The following is a 13,283-nucleotide window of genomic DNA, read 5'->3' as shown; positions in this document are numbered from 1 at the left end:
GTCAATTTAATCTGTTGTAATCTGTTCTGTCTGTAAAATATATATAAATATATATAAATATATATAATTGCATGTAAATCTAACTGATAAATCCCGCCCGCGTTTTTAGTGACTCCTGCTGTAAACGTGTGGACTTAGTTGACGCCGTAACAGGAAGCTGTGGTTGATTTGGGGGGGGGCGTGTTTTTGTCACGTGGTTTAGGTGCGGTCATACTCCTGTGTGCAAGAAAAGCAGCCGGTCAGTATTTCTGGTCACTGGTTTGGCAAAAAACGCACCAGCAGGAGTCACCATGTCTTTGGATCTGACCGAAGGTAAGCTCAAATCTACTTTGTGTTTAGGAGGAAAACCTTGAATGTTTGTCGCGGTTGACTTCAACAAATGTCTAAATTCTTGGTTACTGGAATTTAGGAGCAACAGGGATTTTTTAGGCCAAGTTTTCCTCCTGACAGCTTGATTATTTATCCAATGTGTGCTGTAGAAACACAGTCCAAATGTGTAATCAAAGACAGTCCCGGCAAGATGTGTTTGATTTGCTGCACTCCAGCTGTGTAACGAGGCTGCCTCTGTGTCTCAGATTTTGTTTATTATCTGTGTCTTCTGCATGTGTGTAGCTTTAGGTGGGGGTGAGGAGGTGAAGAAGGATGATGCTCAGAAAAATGAGTTTAAGTTTCCCTGGAGCAAGGACAAGGATAAAGACAAGGTTAAGGTAGAGGCTTTGTTTGTGTGCATTCAAACACAATACCAAAAACTAAAAAGACACAATCAATGATTTATTCAGTCTAAACTTTTGCCATTTTCAGGGAGACAGCAAGGACAAGTCCGACAGCAAGGACAAGTCTGACAAAAAAGACAAGTCTGACGAAAAGGACAAGTCCGACAAAAAGGACAAGTGTGACAAAAAGGACAAGTCTGATGAAAAGTCAAAGGATGGAGACAGCAAAGACCACAAGAGCAAGAACAAGAAGAAAAAGGAGAAGAAAGAGGGAAATGAATCTGGCTCATCCTCATCCTCATCTTCTTCTTCATCCTGCAGCAGTGATGAGGTAGGCCCGAAGCTGCCGTTAGAAGTTTAAAAAAAAAATCTTACTAATGTGATTTTTTAATATACTCTAGTGAACCAATTTCGATTTTCCCCTCAGTGTTCAGTTTGAAAGTGTTCCCACTTCTGTAGTTTGTTGTTCTCAAGACTTTTGCAACTGCAATATAAGATTAAATGTAGGTTACCAGGTAACATACCTGTCAAACCTCGTTTCAAAGGAAAATGTGTGTACAATTTAGTTTGGAGCAAAACTGGTGGAACAGGTCTTGACAAGCAGTGTCCCTTCTTATCAGTTGTGACACACCACACCCTCCTGGGTGTGTGCTCTTTTCATAGCTCATACTGACATCAAGACAAACCCCTCAGAGCAACTCAGAGCAACCCCTACAATCTCACATGCTTTCAATCAAATCATTTTGTTGTTCAGTGGAACAACGCGTTGGCCACTTTGGTTTTCCATGACTTAGAGAAAAGAGCCAAACCCAGAGTGGGAGGGAAGAGAAACAGGTCAGACAAGATAGCCATAAAAGAAATGTTCACCTCAATGGAAGTGAACACACTGCGGTCATACCTGTCATGGCATGATTAAACTCTAACATTTCTGCTCTAAATGTGAGTGTAATCTTTGTGCTTATTATGGCTCATACTGTTGCAACAATGATTCATACGTTAAAGAGCCGTGGCACTCAAGATATTCTCTAATAAATCATTTTGAGTAGCGCTTTTGAATAGAGTTCACAGTATAATTATTTAAACTTCTAGTGCAGCAGTACATACTCATTGGTAAAAGAGAACAAGATGTGCATTTGGTGACAGAAGAGGTAACAATCCGGGGGAACTTGAAAATAATAACCGCACAACTCTCTGACAATATGCTCTGAGGTACAGAGGACCATAACTCTGGAACACCAGTCCTCGGACAAACTTGTCCATCATTATTCTCATTTAAGTCTAACATGACAAAACACCGGTGCTGTAGTTTTAGCTGTGTTGATGTGGTATGCATGCATGCATACATACATACTCACATACATATGCATATGCATATACATATATACACCCATATATACACATATACACCATACACACCTTGATCAAATCAAACAGGAATTAATGCAAAAAAGAACAATTTAATCTGTATAAATACACACAGACGTCACAGGACAATAAATTAAATTAAATTAGGTGGTTTTAACACCTTGAGGGCTAGAGATGATAACAATATAAGGGTAGTTAAACTAAATACTTTCTACAGGCTTTTACTCTGAAACAACAGGTCCGAGAAATAAACTGGAACAAACAGAGCGAGCATGTAGCCTATTCTTTGCGTGTACAGGGCACTTCAGATGCCTGAGGAGGTACAGGTTTATGTGGATTTTACACAGGGTGTTGTAGGAAGTGCAGGACCTTCAATGCTTTTTTATGATACAGCTGAGCTGAAATGCAGAAACGTTGCAGAGGAACCACTCAACAGCCAAGGCAGGTGTAGAAAATGATTTTATATCCTGTCACAGTGTAACTGTCAGAAACAGTGAAGCATAAAAACACTGCAGTCGTTGAAAAACATAACTTGAGAGTCACATTTATGATATGACAATCTCATGTGTATACTATATATTACTACGTCAAGTACTCATGTCAACTCAAGTCACATTTTTTTATGGAACACATTTAAAAAAACAACAAATGTTGACCAAAGTGCCGCACAAGGAGATGAAACAAAAGAAAGGCATTCTCATGTAAAAACACAGGGAATGAACAATAAAAACAGCCATAAAAAGGAGAAAGTAACTAAAGTTCATTAGAACATACAATATCACTACAAAATCATAACACGAAAATAGCATTGCATAAACAACAAAATGAAATACATAGAGCCGGGCAGTGTGGCCAGCATGTTGACGTAATAATGGTAAAAAGGCTTAAGAATGGGTCTAAAGACGGATCTTAAATGTCACTGACTGATCTGACTGTTGGAGGGCGACTTTTTCACGGATTAGGACCAGCAACTGAAAATGCTCCATCACCAATAGATTTGAAGTGGGAACATGTAATATTAGCTGCCTGATATTAACAATAATAACAGTATAAATCCTTATTTACTTTCCACATTGTCACTCCCTTAATCCTTAACTTCACATTTCTCTTGCACCTACATGCATGTATCTTTCAGAGATGGTGAACTGTAATTACAAATATTTACAGTTGAAACTGGAAAGAATTATACTGTAAATTGCGAGCCATAATATTAAGTGTTACCCCTTTCTGCAGTAACAGCACTGTCCTTTTTTGTCATTTCAGGGTTAATGCCTCCTGCAGGAACCGGACTGCTCTACTGGTCTCTAGTGTCTATTAACTGAATGACTGTGTGGTAGCTGGCCGACCGCCTGCTGATCGTTTCTAAACAAATCTGCTGATTCACTGAAGTAAATGTTTTGACACAAAAATGCCTGCAGGATTTCTTTTCCCCCATCAATGTCTTCTGTTAAGTAAAGTATGTTTTCTTTACCACGAGATGGCAGTGTAATCTGTTTTCAGGTCAAACACAGTTCTAGTCTCAAGTTTTATTTTCAAGATTTACATTGTAAGGGTACAAAAATATAGATGATGCTGTTTGTCATTGTAATTGATTGAAATGGATTCACTTAAGTAAGAGAATAAATAAAGCAGGTGTCTGTTATAATATGTCTTTTTTTAATGGAAAACCTCAGTCTTCACTGAATGTGTAATGAGAGCTGAGAGCTTTATTTGACCGTTAATCAAGATAATGCACAACCAAAAAATGGAAAATAGCAACATTTGCTACAAAATAAAAAGGAGTGTGCATCATCAAACAGCATACATGTAGTGTCCCGGTAATCATTCAATAGATCATGTTTTGGCTCACATTGTGCTTTGGTGCTGTGTCTCAGGTTATTTTTTCCCTGTGACAGTGTGACAGTATAGACTGTTTCAAATTCTGCTTTTGTATTTAGACATTAGTACAAATATCTTCTCATTATTTTTTTCTAAAAGATTCTTTTAAAGGTTTTAAACACTGTGCTGCATAAAGCTGGTCTGCCCTCAGGTGACACCAGAGAGCTCCTCCGTACTGTAACACAAACACATATGGCATGACATACAAGCTGTTCTACATTCTGTAACACCACTTTTCATTGTTAGATGGATGACGTACAAATTGTACGTCTCTTTGTTTTATTTAAAACAAACAAACATAATTACAGCTACAGTTATAGTCACACCCTTCTCCCCAGGTTTAGCCTTAAATCACCACCAACAACCATAATAACACTATGTTATTAATAAAAAAAATGTCAGAATTTTTAAATAAATGATATCACAACCTGTGATGGGAAGTGATTGCAGAAGTACTGCACATTTAAATATACTTTTGAGGTACTCATTCTTAACTAGTGTTTCCATTTTGTGTGACTTTACATTGAAATAAACCACATGTCAGAGTATTGTACTTTTTGCTCCACTATATTTATATGATTGCTTCATTTACTTTGTGGTTTAATATTTTGTATAATCCAAACACTATTAACCATAGTATTTTTGCCATTGGTTCCCTTTTTGTCCTGCTCAGCCTTGTCACTACACAGGTTTGCAATGTGCGTATAATTCTTAACTTTGATATGCGAGCTTGGACCTGAAAGTATCTGTCCTGCAGTAAATCAGTAATCCAGCTGAGCAGTGGTTGGGGGTGTGGTTAGGTGCGGTTAAAGCAGATTTCCTGTGTGTGTCTCTTTGCTCATTTGTTTGAGAAGGCGCACTAACGGGAGACACAATGTCGGGTTTTGATCTGTGTGATGGTAGGCTCAAATTTAACCCACTTTGTCTATTCAGGAGAAAAAAACTTGACTGTAAATGTTTGTCACAGTTGGCTTCAACACTGAGTGATGATAGTTCAAAATTTTATGTCATATTTATTCTAACCTCATATGTCAAATCTGTTTACCACCTGTCTTTTTTTTGCATGTGCACAGCTTTAAAAGGTGATGAAAAGGTGGCGCAGGAGGAAGCTCAGAGGGATGAGGCATTTTGTAACAGGTATAAGAGGAAGGATAAGGTAGGTGCTTTGTATGTGTACATTCAGTCAAATATGTCCATTTAGTACATACATGTGGTATGCATCTAATTGTAATTTTAGCAGTTTATTTTTGACAACAATGCAAAAAAGTTGCTTCAGTGGTAAATTTGCTTCATATATGCCCTTTCACTGGCAGCTCCTCAGCACAATACACACGATTCTTACTCTGCCATTTTGATGAATTATGATAAGTGCACTCAAACACAACCCTAAAATCCAATCAAATAATGTACTCAGTCAACCTTTGCCATTTTTTTTAACAGGATGACAAGGACATGTCTGGATGTAAGGGCAAGTCTGATCATAAGGACAAGTCTAAAAAGAAGCACAAGGACAAAGGCTGCAAAGATGGCAAAAAGAAAAGGGATAAGAAGGGAAAACAATCAGGCTCCTCATCCTCATCCTCATCCTCTTGCTCATCTTCATCAGCCAGCAGTGATGAGGTAGGTCCACTCCTGCAATCCTTTTTTTAAAGATGTCTTTCCACTGAAGTTGATATGAAATGGCTTTACTCTAATGAACTAGGCCTTAGTGTTTTGGATTTTTGTTACTCTGTACAGCCTTTTATTTCCCTTAGTGTTCAGTTTGTGTGTGTTCCTGCATTTCAGTCTGCAGGTTGTCTTTCTCAAGACTTTTGATAACAAGATGTGATAAAACGCAGCTCACCTGCTTTACCTGTTACACCTTGTTTCAAAGGTTGACAACTTGAGTGATAGGCTCATTGGTGCACGTAGAACATCCACAACAGGTGTGACCAGCAGTGCCAGTTTTAATCAGATATGACACATAAAGCTCATTCTCATGTTGTCTCAACATGTGAAAACCTTATCTGCATATTAATTTTAACTTGTTGTAACCTGAATTCTAACTTTAAACAAACCAGACTATATCATCACCTTTGGGTTAAATCCATTTCCCTAAGCAGCTTTGTTCAGAGGACACAGAACATGTTGGTCACATTTGTACAGATTATATGTACATCACGCTGCAGTCATGGTCTGATTAGACTCCCTAACATTCCTGCTTCAAAAGTGAATGTAGTTTTGGTGTTTGTTATGGCTTCTGCCACAATGACTCATAGATTGAAGATACACAAGCAGCATACTAAGTCTTAAAATAACATTGAAACCACTGTGCAGTAACAGCATTAACTTTTTTCTTGTCATTCCAGGAATGATGCTTCCCTTTGGGGCCAGCCTGCTGTTAGCTTCTCATGATCTATTGACAAAGGGACTGAGTGTTGTTGAGTGTGCAGTAGCACCACATTTTTTTCATGTCTTTTTGTAAGTGGTGCTGCTACCTACACGCACGCACACACACACACACACACACTCACACACACACACACACACACACACACACACACACACACACACACACTATGCACTGTGTGTAAGGCATCAAAACCTGGGGGCAGCATCAAAACAGCGAGTGATCATCAATCATAATCAAAAGGATGAACTATTTAAAATTATGAAGAAGTGCACATCCACAGTAGTCAACATTAAATGTTATATATAATTGGTTGAAATAATAACAATGATAAAAAAAAAAATATGTGTAATTTATAATGTATACTGCAATTGTAGAGTTCTGGCTTTCTCATTTGTAACATTGAAACATTGCTGATTAAACTATATGGAAGATTGCACTATGTGTGTGTGTGTGAGAGAGAGTGAGACAAAATGCCTGGAGGATTTTTTTTCTTCCATCAAGTTTTTCACCTGCAAATGTTGAAGGGAACAAAGTAACCAAAAAAAAAACAAAGTTGCTGTCAAATAGCAATACAAAATACACAAGTAAACATCATTTGGGTAAGATTTATTATTGGACATGCTCTACTTTGTTATTCAATTTAGGTCTTGAAACTAGTTTTTCGTCAGATTTAGCCAAGTTTTTACCTCGACAGCTGGATGTTTTTTGGCCAAACAGCGGTTATTATATGACGCGATGTACAAGGTCTTCTGCATTCTCTAACTTTTGTTTTGTTAGATGAATGAAGTGCACACCATTACCCATTATTTTAATAATAAAACAAAACAAAACATTTCATTTTAGCTTACAGCTATCACAGGCTCCTTTGATAACACAATATTAATAATGAAAAATACTGCCTATCTAAGTATATTAAAAATTATACAAAAATAAAAAATATATATACAAAAAAACAAAAAAACAAAAATATATATATATATATATATATATATATATATATATAAATACCACAGCTATGGTGGAAAATACGTACATTTAATGAAATACTGCACTTGAGTATCATTTTGAGGTACTTAAATAGTTGAAATGAGCTCCTGGATCAATTTATATTAAAATGCTTTTGTCAATGCAGAGGTGATAATATACATTTATATATATATATATATATATATATATATATATATATATATATATATATATATATATATATATATATATAAATGGCCATTCTGCATAATAACTGCTTCTTACTTTTGATACTTAAATTTTATTTTGATACCTAATTTTACTTAAGTAAAATATTAAATGCAGACCTTATGTGATGGAGCATTCACACTAGCACTGATACTTTTACTATAGGTAAAGAAAATACTTCTTTCACCACTGACCACATTTTCTCCTTGTAAATAAAAAAAACACAAAAGAAAAACTTCCAATATTATTTAATCCCAAGTGCTTCTTAAGCAGTAATTCAAATATGCTTAAAATATATATTTAATAAATTATATATATATGAGTGTTGTATGTAATGCCAAACTGTGAGAACCCTTGATCTAAGATCTTTGTTTTTTAGATGCTCCAGAATGGTCAGTGTAGCTGTTAGGTTTCTAAAAGTTCCTCTCCAGAAAGCAAGACCATGTTACAAAATTAAAGATTCAAAACTTAATTGTTACCTGCATCAAAGATCCAGCACCCAGTCTTAGAAAGTTTAATTGTGAGTGAACCTGCTGTGTCTTGTCATAGTAAAACCTTCCATGGAGGACTATCGTGAAACATGTCAATCGAAAATAACACAGCTGGTTTTGGGGCGTGGTTTAGATGTTGTTAATCCAGGGTTTCTGTGTGTGTGTGTTTGTGTCTCTGTGTTCGCTTGTTTTGGAAAGCACATGAACGGGAGTCATAATTTCAGGTAGGATCAACTTTACTTTGACAGTATTTAGTAACCTATAAGGTTAATGTTTTTCTTGAATGATTTCAACAGTATAATTTAAGTCTTGGAGACTGGAATTGAAGAGCAACAGGGTTTTATTTTTTACTTGGACCTGACAGTTTAAGTCGATATCCATTAATTAGATATTCCATTTAGAAAATGATTAAAAACATACGGCCAAAGAAAGTCCCAGCAGGGTGTTTGATAAGATAAGATAAGATAATCTATTATTAGTCCCAAAGTGGGGAAATTTGTTTTGTTAAAATGGTTGTGCTCTTGCCGAGGTTGCTTTTGTCTCTCAGATGTTCGATGAAAATAATTTATATTTGTATATCACATTTATTCTAACATAATATTTCAAACCATCTTACCATCTTTTGCTTGTGTGCAGGTTTAGGTGACAAGGTAAAGAAGACAAAAGTTGCAAAGAAAATGTGGCCCTGGAGCAAGAGGAAGAATGAGAAGGTAGGGTAAAATAAAGTAGAGGACTTGTATTCTGTTCTTATATTCTGCATTCTGTTTAATGTAGAAACTACTTTTGATTTTGTTTTATTTTATTTTTTAGACAGCAAGGCCAAAAGTTCCTATTCTGGTAATCTGTGCTGCCAATGCTTTGGCACAAAACACACAATTTCTTACTCTTGATAGATTTTAATAACTGGACTCAAACACTAAATACTCAAATCTAAAGACTAAATCTAAAACACTAAAGACTCAAATCCCTAAATACTAATCCAACAATATCTTGCTGAACAGAAACTTAGCTAAAAACTAGTTTTCAGCTAAGTTAGTTCAGTTTTAACTGTAACATGCCTGATGTTACATTTAATTCATTTCCTGTACAAACTAAATGGAACTGTTCTATTCAAAGTCAATGTTTGATGTTTTTTAGGAGGATGACAAGGGCAAGTCCAAAAGTAAAGACGAGTCTAAAAAAAAGCACAAGTCAAAGAGTGGAGACGGCAAAGATGGAAAAAAGAAGGAAAAGAAGGACGGAGCAGGCACCTCGTCATCTTCCTCTTCCTCATCCTCATCTTCATCCTCCAGTGATGAGGTAGGCCCTATTCTGCATTTTTAAAAATGTATTTATTTATTATAGAGATGTCTTGCTAATTTAATTTTTGACAGAGAATAATTTAACTCTTTTGAAGTAGGCCTCACTGTGCTGGATTCTTGCCACTCTGAGCACCCACACATAAAACTTCTATCACTCCTCAGTGCTCAGTTTACAAAATTGTTCCCACACCTTTGTAATTCTTAAGACTTTTCATGACAAAATGCAATAAATGCAGGTCATCGGATGACATACTTGTTACATCTCTTTTCAAAGACTGGCAACTGAATTTTTGACTCGTTGGTGCACATAAAACATCTACAACAGGTCTGACCAGCAGTGCCAGTTTTGATCAGATGTGTCACACCACACCCTCCTGTGTGTGCTGTGTGCAGCTTATTTGTGTGAATTATAGGTTTCCATGCAGATGACTAGAGCAAACGCTGCGGTCATGGTCAAACTGGAGTCAATAGAATTCCAACTCCAAAAATGAATAACATTCTGGCACATGTTAGTTCCATAATGACGCATACATTAAAGATATTGAGGGAGTTGTGGCTCTTCAGATGTTTGTTAATAAAACATCGATTATGCAGTTACAGCATTGTCCTTTTTGTAATTTCAGGGGTGATGCTTCCTGTGGGGGCCGGACTGCTCTCGTTGTCTCTCATGATCTTGTCTGTTAACAAAATGTGTGGTTAAGTGTGTAGTAGTATCATCTTTTCTTCCTGTCTTTTCATTGGTGTCACAGAAAAATGCTGGTCTTGTCTAAACAGATGTGCTCATCTAGTGAGGTAAATCAACAAAATGCCTGCAGTTTTTTTTCTCTCCGGTAGTCCTTGTGTCAGGTAAAGTGTGTTTTCTTCACCACAAGATGGCAATGTTAGCAGTATTTAAGGTCAATCACAAGTAGTAGATCAAATTAGTTTTATTTTCAAGATTTATATTTTAAGAGTACAAAAATACAGATTTGTTTTTTGTCATAGTAACTGATGGTGTTTGTTGAAATGACAAAATAGAAAGGATTGTTTTCAGAAAAAAGCTGAGTAAAATGAATTCAATAATAATTTATTTACTTCACATGAATTTCTGCAGAATTGTTGATAAGCTCTTTTGGTCTGAAATAATAATAATCATAATAAACACAACAAAACAATAATAATAATAATAATAATAATAATAATAATAATAATAATAATAATAATATAATAATAATAAAGAAATCTTAGTCCTCAGTGAATGTTTAATGGCTGCAGGGTGTTTTCACTTGACCTAAGTTGACACCATCAGCAAGTGTCAATGGACCAGAGGTTGAAGTATTTTGATCCTTTCCTTGAAGTAGAAATACCACAGTGTAAACATACCCTACTTGCATATAAATGTTCAGCATTTGAATTTTCACTCAAGTAAATACACAGAAGTAAAAAAAAAAAAGTATTTAAAGTGATTATACTCAATGACCCTCTTTAGAGTTACATTGTTGTTAAAATCCTTTTTTTAAATTCAATAAAAATATATGCATCATATTTCGAGAGATAATCTTTTGTGTGTAAAAATATAAATTTGCAAAAAATAGCAATAACAGATAAATGTAGTAAAGCAAAATGTGGTGTATTTCATTCATTCATCAAGTATTGTAGGTGTGGAATTATAAAGCAATGTAAAATTGAAATACTACTGTAACAAGTACCTCAAAAACGTACTCAAGTGCACTTGAGTAAATATATACGTAGAACATATATTCCAGGGTTAGGGTAGTGTGTGTTGGTTCAGGTTTAACAACAACAACAAAATCTCTGGAGATAAAGTGAAGCCTCTTGAAGCAATGTCTCTAACCACTAAAAAATAGTTATTGCAGCAGTAAAGAAAGGATCAGCCGTTTACCAGACATCAATATTCAAGTTGTCGTGAACCCCAGCCTGGACTGACAGGAGAACAGAATTACAGCATTTAGCGTTGAGGATCTCCTTCAGGTCTTTTGAATCTTTTATGGGAGAGCTGAAAAAAAGAAGAAAAATGGAGCCGTTTCAGAAAGGAATCAATAATAAATCAAGCATGCATGTTTCCGGGGGTTGCTGAAGAAACCCAATTTAACCCATCCATCATGTTCAAACCTTAATTTTATTTTTGGGAATACTGAAAGGAGAAATCAGTGGGTGATTTACAACAACAGTTTTGTTCACCTAAGAGGTTTTATTTGTGTGAAAACTGTGCCTCTTTGCAGAATGGCATGTACTACAACATCTCTTTCTTTGAATTTCTTTCCTACATTGTCGTGACTGAACACATTGCCTTTGTTTGATTTTATCTTGCTTCTGCCAACTGAGGCACAAGTGAACAAGTGAAACTAGAGCTCAAATAACACTTGATTATCCTTTGGAAAAGATGCTTTTGTTTAAAATACCTGGTTTTGGGGGCGCGATTCTAGTGAGAAAAACAACAATGTCAGGTCACTTCAAAACACACAAGTCTGGAGTCTAAAAAAAAGCAGCTGGAAACACAAGAATGACTCGCTTAAACACAACTGGTTTTGTTGTTCGTTGGTCTTGAACAGTGGTTAGTCAGACATAACTTGCAATTTAAAGATGATCAAATCAAACGTATAAAATTAAAATATGCCACTAAAACTAAAAAACAACAGCAACACAAGCTATAAGGTCAGAAAAAAAGAAGAAAAAAAGGGTGTGCATCAATGCATTTCATAAACAGAACTCTGTATGTGAAGTGTCCCAGTAATTAAGACGTCAGCTGGTTTTCTCAAACTACAGAGTGTCTTTGATTCAGAAGTCTTTAAATTTTGTGCTGCATCAAGCCAATCTGTCCTCATGTGACCGCAGAGAGCTCCTCCAGGTGTACACCAAACACTGAGCTGCGTCAAACTTTTAAGATCTGACCTGCTGCACTGGATGTTGTTTTCCCTCTGATGCAGTTTGCTTGAATGCAATATCACAATAGCAGTATGACCTTTTCACAGAGAGAGCTGAGGGTGCATAAGAAAAAAGTTTAAAGTTCAGGCAGAAAATAGAGTAAGAAATGAGGAAAGAGAGGGATAGATGTGAAGGCCTCGGGGCATCCCTAAGATCCTCGATCTTGTACCTTATTTGTCTGCAGTGGCAGCTAAACGTCTGTGAATTTCTGCCAACAGCTTCTGAGCAGAATAAAGGATGGAGGGATGGATGAATTGATGCAGAGATGGGTGTCTAGGACATCGACTCTCTTATGTCTTTCCCTTTGACTTTCACTTTCTGAAAGTCTTAAATATAAAATTAGAGGGGTAAATTCAAAACCACTTCAATCAGAATGTTTCACTTTTGATGTTTGGATGGTTGTTTTAGCTAATGAAATGAACTGTACTGCAACCACATGTAAGGAGAGGCAGAAAAAGATACAAGCAGCTATTTAGTGCTGAGGTGAGCTGAGTGTGATCAGTGGATCAGAGTGATTAGAGGCCTGAACACAGTTTGTTTTGATGAAGTCTCTTCAGCTGCTTCTTTTAATCACTCAGTTCCTTTGGCATGCAGACACTGATAACAGACACGTTGCTTTTTTTTGATACATACTTACCATGCTTTGATTAAAAAAAAAATCAAAAGATTTAATTTTAGGTAATGTCTTTACACACTATCACACACAGAGAGGTGCCACTTTTTTATAGAAAAATAATCTGCTGTCACTGTTTGTGCTGTGTTTTTTTCCTCTGATTGGTAAACTCACCTGAGTCAGATTATTATCTGTGTTGCAGTGATGCTGCACTAATATTTAGATTACAAAATTATGAAAAATGACTCAGCACATATGACCTAATGCAGCAACAACCTTCAAGGAAGCTGATAAATTTTACTACCATAGGAAATTATCTGATCTTTTGGATGTTTTTCTCCACACAGCAACAGTCTTGTGTTTTATTATAATATACTATTGATTATCTTTTGCACTTATTATCTACGATAA

General features: G+C 36.0%; 2 protein-coding genes and 2 long non-coding RNA genes across 4 annotated transcripts; all 4 read left to right on the top strand.

The window, feature by feature from the left end:
* The first annotated feature begins 201 nt into the window (after positions 1-201).
* On the top strand, positions 202-3,879 carry LOC121942773 (protein PXR1-like). Its single transcript, XM_042486023.1, has 4 exons — positions 202-312; positions 613-707; positions 802-1,044; positions 3,342-3,879. Exons 1-4 carry the CDS (start codon positions 291-293, stop codon positions 3,345-3,347), a joined length of 366 nt encoding a protein of 121 aa, XP_042341957.1. The 5' UTR covers positions 202-290; the 3' UTR covers positions 3,348-3,879.
* Positions 3,880-4,712: 833 nt separating this feature from the next.
* On the top strand, positions 4,713-6,784 carry LOC121942774 (protein FAM133-like). Its single transcript, XM_042486024.1, has 4 exons — positions 4,713-4,855; positions 5,030-5,112; positions 5,397-5,576; positions 6,305-6,784. Exons 1-4 carry the CDS (start codon positions 4,831-4,833, stop codon positions 6,308-6,310), a joined length of 294 nt encoding a protein of 97 aa, XP_042341958.1. The 5' UTR covers positions 4,713-4,830; the 3' UTR covers positions 6,311-6,784.
* A 1,369-nt stretch (positions 6,785-8,153) lies between these two features.
* LOC121943810 lies at positions 8,154-9,249 on the top strand. Its single transcript, XR_006105869.1, has 3 exons — positions 8,154-8,257; positions 8,670-8,743; positions 9,171-9,249. It is a non-coding gene; the product is annotated as an uncharacterized LOC121943810 (long non-coding RNA).
* A 41-nt stretch (positions 9,250-9,290) lies between these two features.
* LOC121943809 lies at positions 9,291-10,148 on the top strand. Its single transcript, XR_006105868.1, has 2 exons — positions 9,291-9,332; positions 9,958-10,148. It is a non-coding gene; the product is annotated as an uncharacterized LOC121943809 (long non-coding RNA).
* Positions 10,149-13,283: the final 3,135 nt, after the last annotated feature.

The sequence above is a fragment of the Plectropomus leopardus genome, chromosome 5 (genome assembly GCF_008729295.1).
Source record: "Plectropomus leopardus isolate mb chromosome 5, YSFRI_Pleo_2.0, whole genome shotgun sequence".
Classification (NCBI taxonomy): Eukaryota; Metazoa; Chordata; class Actinopteri; order Perciformes; family Serranidae; genus Plectropomus; species Plectropomus leopardus.
The sequence above is the reverse complement of the archived record's forward strand: the minus strand, read 5'-3'. Positions and strand labels throughout refer to the sequence as shown.